The following is an 11,521-nucleotide window of genomic DNA, read 5'->3' on the forward strand; positions in this document are numbered from 1 at the left end:
AGTATGAGTTTTCAGTGGTGGGTTCTAACATCACACTTTAATGTCAGGCTGCTGTACATTCCTCCTCTTAAGAGCAAAGAAAATGGCCTAAAGAATCTAACTAAATTATGAAATATTAGTACATTTAAATGTGCAGTTATGGTACTTTTTCCATTTTAAATGATAAATATCAAAATGAATACTAACAGAGTTGTCCCTTTTCCCTGTAGGCTTATCTATAAAGTCCGTCTGCTTCAGGCCCCGAATTACAAGCAAAGTCAAGTGACTAGCCACTGCTGAGTGCCCCTCTGTGCCGAGACTGTTCATTGTTATATGGCAGGGCTCTTACCAGACCTAAAGTCCTGTAATTGGGGCACAACTGCAGAAGCATAATATGCAAGTCCCAGTGGCTGCCGGGATGAAGACAGCCTCTGATTAAGAATTTGGCTGGACAATGGGTGTGAAATTTTGTGTCCAAAAACCAGCAAGCTGCGATAAAACGACCTCCTGATGCCAGTATATAGCTGTCAAGTCCATGATCAGTAGGGAACCCCTTCCTTCTTGAAAGGTCCGTAGTCATTAAAGCAGCAGGCTTGATCCTCAACAGAGAACATTCTGCTGGTAACGTCTCCTGTGCTTTCAAACTGAGAACTGGGTTCCTGCTGTTCAAGATTTTTTTTTTCCTTGAGACACAAGAGCGCCGTCCAAGTTGTTCAGCACCACAGTTAACAGCCTCCGTTTCCACAGCAGCGTTTTCAAACTGGCGTCAGACCACGGGGCTGCCCGGCAGGAAACGTGGCACAGCACCGTGTCCATGATCGGCACACGCAAGGAGCCAAGCTCTTGCACGTATTGCATGCAGGCCATAGTGGACACTGAAGAGCAAAAACACCGATAACTTCACCGCCCTGATACAACAGACCGCTGAACCGCAAGAAATTACAAACATGCTGAACTTCGCTGGACACCAAAGCTTTGAGGACATCACAATCCTCATTGTTTTAATTCTCGGCCTATTTTGTGGTCTCTACAATAGCCTCTCTTTTTAAGTTCACTGCCTCAGAGAAGCACACAGTGAGCTGTTTTAACACTGGGAATTATTATCTTCCAGTTAGACTATGATGAAGTGTGGCATTGGCTGGCATTGCAAGATGTACAGTAGGGGCTGTGAGCTAGGCCAGAACACAATTCTGTTGTGTGCTGTGCGGCTCAGAGCAGGCCAGCACAATGTTCTACATTCTGGTCTTTCAGTCACAAAAAAGCATGTCTTTTGGCAATGAACAGTCACATGTGTCTGTGGCTATCTTCTGGCACTGGCAGCCTATCAATGTAGACTTCAGCATTTCTAAAACTCCATTGAAACCTTGAGAGGCTAATCTTCTATTTTGGGAAACCTTTGCAGGCATCCTATCTGATATATCTTCCCTGGAACTTAGTTTGCATGTTGTTGCAGCTGATGCATGTTAAAATGCGTCAGGCTAAATGCAGAGGCGGAAGAGTGGAATATGAAGACTTATTATAAGGGCTTTTCCAAACAGAACCACCTCATAATAATAGGTCTGCCTCCGTGGACTTGATGAAAGCAGAACGACATCCAAAGGCACCTGTCAAAAGAGTTGCAGGTTGGGAAAAAAAACTATTTTTCCTCCCTGATTTGCATCTCAGTTAAATCACTTGCTCTGTGCGCCCTGTTCCATTCATGCTTTTATTCCCACTTAGTTATGTTCAGAGCAGATGTAATCAGAGAAGAGGCCTGTCAGCAGAGATTTTGGAGGAAGAGTGGAGTTCCAAACCACACGGAGGAAGAGGAAGAAGGCCCACCGAAGACTGAAGAAATCCCAGCTCGTCAGATCAGGTCAAGCTGGACACTGAAAAAGCACAGGCTTTTCCCTGACCTAGTAAACCAGGCAGAGCCCTGCGCTGTGCAGGAATGTGGGTCAATGGGACAGAGAGGGAAGCGCGAGGCCGAGCAGGGACTGCTGAAGGTACCGCACGCATCCCGCCGCCATGCGACAGAGACGAGGCGGGGACTGAGCAAGCAGCTTCCCGCCAGTCCGCTCGGCGCTGCGTCTCCTGCCCACACGCCCTCCCTACAGCTGGCTGAGACACACAGGCCGCAGCTTGCATCAGCCACCCAGCAGAGCGGCTCTGCTTCCTCCCCCCCCCCGGCCCAGGCCCAGGCCCCCGCCCTCCGCCACGAGAGATCAGCGCACACAGCTCTCCCGAGGCACAGGCGGGGACTAGACACACAAAGGCCACCCCTCTCTCCAAACACCAGGGGAACTGTCCAGCACCACGCTGGCGGGCACAAAAAAAGCACATTTCCATTTCACCTTGCCTGCTTCTTCCCTTAAGTGGCGTTTTGCTTAGGCAAACTGCATGCAGATTGACAGCAGATCACACAGTGCCTGCAGAGAAGAGGTTTTGAATGGCGGATTATAACTCTGTGGCCTGTCTGCGTTTGATGCTGGGTGAACTGATCCCTGTCCCAGTCAGGGGCTGAAATCTGCTTTCCTGATGGTGTCTGGATAAACCACACTGCACCTCGGGGGACTGGCAGGGCCCTGCTGACGCTGGGGCCAGAGCTGCCGATCCAGGGGTCTGGCAAGGCTCGGCTACAGAACGAGACAAGGGGACACACAGTGCATTTTACACCTGCGATGTGTCGGCATTTCACCGCGGCCCTTCCATAGCACAGCTGAAACTAATCCACGGCTGATTAGCGTGATAGTGGGACAAAAGCTTCTGCACTCCGGCTCTAAATTACAGTAAATCAATCGGAAACACCTTTGCTTTTAAGAAGGAGCGAAGGTTTGACAGATGATCAACAATCGAGACAGAAGTAAAGACGGCACCTGGCTGTGGTGGCGTGCTTCCTCTATCGAATCCGAGAATTGATTTTTTTTTTTGACAGGCGCATGTTGACGAGATTACGTGTCATTTAGAATTGAACTGCATTAACAAAATAATGTGTTTTGAGATCTGCTCAAAAACGGCAGAGACGCCTTTGCAAATGAAGATGCCACAGTTACGCCTGTATTTGTCTAGACTGCGATATGTAAGTAAGCAGAGAAAACGTCGAAGTGGCACAGAAAGAGGCACCAGACAGCTTAATGTCCAGATGGTACACACCCAAGTGTTCTTAAAAAAGACAGTGAAGTAATTCAGTCATCGGAGTTCCAGGAGAGAGCAATATTGTCGATTTAAAATCTACGCAAAAAAACCCCGCAACAAGTCGTGCGCCGGTATTTCATGCACTTTAAACCACTGTCCAACGCACTGAGAACAGAAAGAAACCGCATCCTTACACATCCCAGCGCCAACACGCTGATATCTACAGTATTCAGGCTGTAGCGAAAGCTCTTTAGCTGGAAAAGGTTTGAAATGTAACTCCAGCAGAGAAAAAAAAAGATGAGAGTTGTCGTACAGTATGTAGAACCGGAACAAGAAGGGTTTGGGGCTTGCTAAATTCACAGGTCTGCTCGGTAAAGCAACTCCGAAAACGTTATTGCAGACTCGAGGACTTTAGTTCTCACTGGATGAAATGTTGAGCAACCCCGTCTGGGGAGTTTGGTCGCTGATCAAGGCAGCGAATGGGGGTCAGACGAGCGCTCTCTGGGTGTCACGGGGCAAAGGAAACGATACACTGGCGTTTATGAACGGGCCTGGCCCCCGCTATACTGAAACGAAACCCGCCAGCCCCCAGGGCTGCGCACAGCTACCCACTTGTCTTGTCTGGTTTCTGCAACGACATGAATGAGATGATGAAATAACAGCAGCATTTTTCAGCAGTTCCTGGTAACAGCCGCAGGTCCGGCCCCTGTGAATAACACTGAGTGTCAGTAATAGGTCGCGGGAGAGCTTCCTTCTTTTGCTGTAGTAAGACACATGGCACACACCACGCCGTTTCGCATGCGGCAACTCAGTCCTTGTTAACCCATCCTATTTATAATAACATTTAGGGGTAAAAAAAAACATCCCAAAAAAACCTAGGATCCTAGGAATAAACAGGCGCATTAGTCGAGTATGAATGAAACAGTGCCCGTACAAATCGCAGTTCTTCATCAGCACCGGCAATTGCGAGGTGCTATCAGCCCCCTGTGAAACAAGACCGCGACCTTGACAAAGACCGCACACACTATAATAATAATAATAATAATAACTATTATAATTATAATAACAATTATTATTATTAACAAACGGGTCCGAACCTTCCGGTACTTACAGATGCACATGCAGGCCACCAGCTTGGATCCAGTCTCTGGCACGTTACAATCTGGGAAAATTGGTTTCAAGAGGTAGGTAGCAAACACATAGGCAACTATGTACTGCGATGAAGGTCTGATGATAAGAAGTTCAATCCAGAGCTTTAGAAAAGCCGGCAGGGAGCCGTAGACCTCAAGGATGTAAGCGTAGTCCCCGCCGGATTTGGAGATGGTGGTGCCCAGCTCGGCGTAGCAGAGCGCCCCGACGGTGGAGAAGACCCCGCACACAGCCCAGATGATAAGGGACAACCCTACCGAGCCCGCTTCCTTCACCACTCCCGTCGGGGTCACGAATATGCCCGAGCCGATGATGGTACCCACGATGATCGCCACGCCGTTGACCAGCGTGATGTTTCTCTTCAGGGCGACCGACTCCTCGCCCGCCGCGCCGCCGACCTCGGGGCTGCCCGGCGCACTCGGGCGGTCTCGCCGGCTGTCCCCGTTCTCTCCGCCGGGCGAGGACAGCATCTTCTCCTTCGCCTGCCTGTCCTCTTCCTCCCGGTCCGCAGACGTATTGGAATTTCTCTTCTTCAGGTTGGCCATGTTGCCGGCGAATCGGGAAGCTCTGTGTTTGCTCTTGATTGTCTCAGGTGTCTGATCAGTACTACAGCGGGACTGAAACTTGGAGGGAGGAGTACGTCTTAAACCTGCTGCTTGAGGATCTGGCTACGGCATCATAAGCTTACTCGCCTTCTCCTCCTCCTATTTATGCACAGCGTCAGCGTCACCCTCTCCCTCCGGCACGATAGTTTGTTCCTAAATTGTATGGCTGAAACAAGGCTCCATCTACTGGCTTAAACCGTTATTTTCTGGCAAATGTTCTCGAGCCGGTTTAAATGTCTCGTACTACGGTATGTAAAATGTCACGAAGGCACAATTGAAAAAATACTGCACTTAAACTCGCATGTCTTCCTCTTGTTTAATTAAAAAAAAAACGTATTTTGTCCTTTTTATTGAAAGCCTTCACTGTAAATACACTTTTCAGAAAGTTCCAAAGGCCTGACATACACGCACAGTTTGAGCGAGCTGATTTTCTCTAGTCTTTAAAACCAGAGGCTGGGGAATAGATTTGTGTATTCAGGTCCCTCAATAGGGATGACAACGTCAGCCCAGGGAGGAACTGTGAACTCCCAACTGAAACGAGCACACAGATTCACAAGTGGAAATTTAGTGCGGTGGCTTCCCCCCCAAAAAAATTATATATGAGAAATCTTGAAGCTTATCCCTGGGACGAAATTCCTAACTCTGGGATCCTTCAAGGAATAGCTGTGGATTGACAAACTACTCGATCACAAAGACCCAAATGTCCTCTTTGGGTTTGTATCCTGACTTACCTATTTCTCAAACCATCCAGCGCTTTAAATCTCTCATCTCAGTGGCTTGTAGCCCGAGCTCGCTGCTCTGAAGCAGGCACCCCCGTTTGCTGCTGGTTTTCCTTATTTCAGGGTTGTGAACGGTGGTGTTGTATATTACTGTAAAGATCAAATGACCAAAAGGGTATTGGCTTGCCTTCTCCAGCTTAGCACCAAAATCCACTTTGTCTAAAAACAGTGTTGTCACACAATGGATGCCGATGCCTTTGAAGATGAGATGGCTTCCCCACGGTTTCCTCTGGTGGATTGCAGCCTCTCGGCAAGCCATCAGCCCCTGCATGGTACAGAACTATTTCAGAATAAAGTGCTTTTGTGAGGGCCATCGTGATCAATGTTTATGTGATCTGTTACAAGAGAAGGTTGCACTCTCCCATCGCTATTGTATGTTGTAAAAATCTTTAACAGAAGGATGACATTTTGTTGAGGTTTTACAACTTTTGGAAAGATGTGGAAAACTAAAATGAATGGTAGTTAAGTGTGTTAAGTACCGTCAAATCTTGGTAAAGTCTTCAGAGGGATGATGCAAATATAGCAAAGCAAATACATCACATAGCATAACGAATCATCAGACCAGTGCTTACCCTTCTTTCTGGAGCAATTAAACATATTAAGAATACCATTCCTCCTGGCCAAGACGTCAGTGCATTGCACTGGAACAGCTGGTGTAAAGTTTCTTTCTCAAAAATATACCGTATCAGGACCAGCCACAAAGGGGACTTGAACTCATACCCCCCAGTGAGAAATCTAGTTTCCTCGCTGTGCAGACATATTAAATGCATATAGTACTGTATCTGGGTAATGTGTTCCTTAACTAGGGTAATTAGCTTCTTAGCATAGCACCTTTAAACTAAAGGTTCAGTTATGTGGAAAAGTTAATGTGAATTTAACTTAAGGTTTATGAACATGCAACTAAACATTACACAGCAGAGAAAGACCCAAACTACTGTGCTTAGGCACAGTAGTTTGGGTGCTAGGAGCTTATTGTGAACTGCTGAAAAAGATCTCATCCAGCCTTTTCATGAAAGACACCAGGGTCTCATCTTCGACAACATGGATGTATAACTAGTTCCAGACTCCTCCAACCCTTTGTGTAAAAAGAACATAAGACAACTGACCAAGGAGCCCTTCACATCATTTCACACAGCTCTAAAAGGAATGCGTTCATTGCAAAATTACAAAATAAAGTTCAAATCTGCAGTTGGACAGAGTGGATGAAATATCATTTCCTTCCTTTTTCATCTGAATGTGCAGACCTCTGCACAAAACTGCAAGCACAAAGCACAAGCAAATCCACAGTACAAGAATTTCTAACATTATGGGATCTCGGGACAGGAATAATAAGTCTGGCACACCAAAATCACAGCAGAAAATGAAATAAAAACACACAGGGCTAGAGGCAAGACATCTGGAGACATCATGGAGACTGCAATCTTTTTCATAAAAAATGTTAATCGTAACTCCAAGAGCTAGGAATCTGTACCTGGGTCCTCCAGAAGGGCTTTAAAATGACTCCCTATCCTGAGAAGATAAGAAGAAAAAAATTAAAGCAATTTCCCGTCTCGCATGCACATCTGAAACTGAGTACGAAATAACATTCTGACTTTTCCCTGAGAGGTTCGAAGATATTGCTTGTTATTATGAAAATGTAATATCTAGCCCTTTTGTCTCCTGGACAGGTTTTTATACTGTTTTGTATACTTTTCTGAGAATATAACAATGTCACATCTAACAGTACAGCAGTTGGGAAAATAGTGACCGAAGAATGGCTCCTCTCCCGGTCTGGATACAAAGCCACTTGATTGTCTTCAACGTGCTCACTTTCAGGACAGGAGGTCTCATGGTCTCCACTGGATCAGTAACACCATGCGATGTACTGCAGTGCTTTCACACTTCAGTCCTGGGGGGCCCTGGCCTCTTCTGACTTGTGGTCCAGCTGGGTTCTGACAATATTTGAGGTGTATTTATAAAATTGCTTTCAGCTCTCAAAAAGCTGAAGGGGATTTGTACAGTACCCTATGCCACTTCCAGTCATTAACAGCTCAGTACCGGTGATTAACAGCTCGGCTAAAACGTGGCCTGAGCTGTGATTTACATTAGCTCTTAAGTACAACATTTGCTAAAAATACTACCTTTTCAAGTTGATTATATTACTTGTAATTCATAAAATAGATTCATACTGGTATAAAAGCTAAAACTGTACATGTCATCTTCTTTTGCGGAATACAGAACTAAAATAGCCCTTTCAGGAAAATATGCACAAAATATTAAAGTGTCGAATTTTGTGACTTTTCGACCTGGCCATTTGAAAAATCAGACAGCTGCTCAGGTGGATGAGGGATTGTGGGGTCACCCCCTACCCTGGGGGACAGCTATAACCTAATTCACCAATTTCTGAAGAGCTTAGAAAACAGGAGAATACTTTGAAGCAGGGCGAGTCGAGGCCAAGCAGGTTGTCTTTGTGAAACTTGGTTCACTGCTGTCTACTTCCACTTGAGCCTACAGAAAGAACGTCTGGAACTTGCATAATTTTCTGTAATAAAAACAGGCCGGGGTTATTTTATGCCATGGGCATTGCAAAGCACAACTGAAACAGTCTGTGCTCTCCTCTGCTACATACTGATTGAATTACCTAAGAAACTCCACACACAGCCAACCGAGAGGCAGACACCCAGCTCAGACAAACCACTGAGAGCACAGACAGTTTTATCACTGCTTTTATCACACAAGGGCAATTGACCAGTGTGTACAGCAATGAGAAAGAATTAAACGTTTCTGCTTGAATGGAACTAGGGTTACCAATTGAATGACCCCAAAAAAGGGCAGCCTATTCCAAAAGCAGTATCTCACCTGGCCAATGTGCAACATGAGCTCTGATAGCTAGTGTGACTGGATCTCTGCTTTTGCTGCTGGGGGGTGACAAGGTTATGCATATCCCTATGCTGTATCTTTGTAATGGTGCAATTTTGTATTCTTATGCATTCATTGACTTGCACTGGAGAGTAAGACTATGATGATCCCGATACAGATTCATTGTACTCCCGACACATAGACAGTGCATTGTTTTAAGAGTGGAATATTTATTGCTCTATGGCTATGCGTCAAATAACAATGAAAACAGTCTGTGTAACCAAAGGGAACATATTTCATAGACAATAGTACACACTAATAACATCACTGGTGCCTAACAAGGGCTTCTGGTGTGTGCTAGGAGTGTAGAGTACCAGTACTGATGTGTTACATTCTGGGATGTACCATCGTTATTCTTGGAGTTATATTCCTTACTGTCCCATTATCATCATTGTGAGGCTCCACTGGTTCTTGCTGCTCAGTTTCCAGCATCCTGCACTGTACATTGAAATGCATGGATCGGTCAGAAATTGGGAATGACAAGAAAACCCTAACCATTGATTCAAGGTGATTCAATGGAAATCGCCCGGTTTATGTGAAGGTGGAATTCAACCACAGATCAACAATAGGGTACCATCACCAGAAAGACAGCATTACAGCTGACATGGTCAGTTCAGCAAATACTTATCTGTTTTTTTATTGGCTCTCACCCCATGTCATTTAACTTTATGATCAAGACATTTTGGCAAGCACAAACCAGGTTAATCAGAAAGGCCCACAGGCAGGTGGGTATTAATCAGATTAATCCCACTTTTCATCATAGGTTTTTAATTAGAAACAGGGGGTGAGGAAAGACACAAACATCTTGCTTGGATGTATTCCTGTCCCAGATTGTTTCCTTAAAAACCAGAGAAAAGGGAGACTGAGAACAGCAGATGAAACAAAGCTGCATGATCCATCCACAGCTGCGAGGAGGCCAGTCTCCTGAAATAAAGCTAGTATGGAATGCTAAAGGATACACCTCTGTCACACTGAAAGGAGCTGCATTACCAATGAGATAATACACGTCAGGGAACAAGCAGAGGATAATCTCGTGCTGACTAGAGCAAACACAAATGCTGCCACACCTGCTGTAGGCTTGGCATGAGTCATGCAGGGTCTGACACAGATGCTCCTGCAGAAATCTGTTTATATCACAGTTGTGCAAGGTTTGAGGGGGAACAGCGGGCAAGTCCAGCAACCTGAGCGTCCAGGACCAGAGTTTGTTGGACAAACAATACTATACAGCAGGAGGCTGCAGCCGTGTGGTCAAACTTCAATTTCAAGCTTTAAATACTAAGCTTTTTCTATATAAGCCAGTGACAGGTAACTAATTAACTGTCACTTAATTTCACCACATTTCTCATGGAAAGATCTGTGGAATGAGTTTGCCCTGTTGCTTCATCAGTAAAACCCCAAACCAGAATCAATAAAACTGCTGCACTGGTAGTCTTACTGAAGCTCGTGCTTTCCGCAGGTGACTTGTGTCCTCGAATGAGGCATCCATCTCACAACAGGCTCCTTTAGCTTTTCACAACGAGCCTGTGCAATCGGACAAAAGGTTCGCTGGTCTAAAAAGTGAAAATAATTGCTTTCTAAAGACTATATTTATATGTATAAAGCAAGAGAAGAAAAAAAAGGCAAACACCCACTGCTGCCACAGAAACATTGTGTGACAAAGGAATTGCTCAGAGTACTTCCTGGGGGACAAAGTTTGCTCCATTTCCCCATGCAAAAATTCCTTCCATAACCCTTTGTAAGCAGCAGGCAAAGCTGAAATACAAAAAGATGCATGATACCCAAAAATACAGCAGTAGGTTCCCCCATTTTACCGGCACAACCTATAGAGCATGGTTACAACCTGGGGAATAACTGAATTCTATCTGCCATCAGTACTCCCAGCTAAACCATTAACCTTGCTAAAACTAAGGATAAGGATTGAAAAACAATTATTACATAACTCTGGCTCTGGCTGTGTCCACCGAGATCGACATGAAAGTGAAATTTCCAAAGTTCAAAGCCCAGTAGGCGCCTCTCATCCCCCACAATGGACGGAACCAGAAGGTCTCCCCACACAATAGCCTCCCGTTCGCACGTCAGGGCCGCACAGCCCAAGAAAAGCAAACACGAGTTCAGAAGCTCACCGCACAGCACAACCTGCACCAACAAACAAACCTGTTTCCTGACCCTCCAGAGGAGGAAAAAAAAAACACCCCGAAGGTCTTCAAAGGTAATATCTGTCAGTGTGGCGGTGCTATCAGCCTCCGCACGCTGGCTGACAACAAGGAGCCGTCACCCAGAAGGGATACATCGCCCTGGGCGGGGAGCCGCTCCGAGGCCCCCCCAGAGGGCTGAACAATGAGCCCAGGCTCCAGCGCCACGGCCTCGGTCTCGACAGGATTACATTGCTGCGTACGCGGCCACAGTCCACCTGAAGAAGCGAGCTTAGATAAACATCTCTCGAGACTGGAACCCCCCCTTCCTACACTACACAAAAACCCCAAAACAAAACAAATAAACCCTTTTTGTTTGCAGATCTTTGATGGGGAAAGAAAAAAAAAATCAGGCCGGGCACAAGGGAAATGAAGGGGGCGGACAGAGCCGCAGACTGTACGAACTGTATGGGAAAGGTCTGCAGGGGGCTCGACACACGCACCACGTGGGCAGGCTTATGTAACTAAATGTTCCGTTCACACAAGTAGGTGTGGGATGTGTTGCGTGCTTCTTCAACAGGCGCGCATTAGGCTTTTCTGCGATTGCCCAGACGTCTTCCACCTGCCCATCCAGTGCAATGCACCCCCACACCTCACTGCGGTAACACTGGCCTATATTTCAATGTCTTTTGTACACAGGAGCACAATGGCTTAATATTTAAACAGACTGGGAAAAGAAACGGGAGTCCCACACAGCCAGGAAGGCTGACACCCCTTCCAGGTGATGCCAGCCTTGGAGAAAAGGCAGGGACAGATCGGAGAGAAAACACGGGAGATGCCAAGATGACAATGGGGGCGGTGGGGA

General features: G+C 46.2%; 1 protein-coding gene across 1 annotated transcript in view; it reads right to left on the bottom strand.

Annotated features, from left to right (window-relative positions):
* slc7a5 (solute carrier family 7 member 5) overlaps window positions 1–4,920 on the bottom strand; it is a 33,353-nt gene extending 28,433 nt beyond the window's left edge. The window contains exon 1 of the mRNA XM_088938800.1: window positions 4,205–4,920. Within this exon, the coding sequence (XP_088794926.1) occupies window positions 4,205–4,787 (583 nt within the window). The 5' untranslated portion in view covers window positions 4,788–4,920. The remainder of the gene's footprint in view (window positions 1–4,204) is intronic.
* Between the last annotated feature and the right edge of the window lie 6,601 nt (window positions 4,921–11,521).

This window comes from Atractosteus spatula, chromosome 21 (genome assembly GCF_055471065.1).
Source record: "Atractosteus spatula isolate fAtrSpa1 chromosome 21, fAtrSpa1.hap1, whole genome shotgun sequence".
Taxonomy (NCBI): Eukaryota; Metazoa; Chordata; class Actinopteri; order Semionotiformes; family Lepisosteidae; genus Atractosteus; species Atractosteus spatula.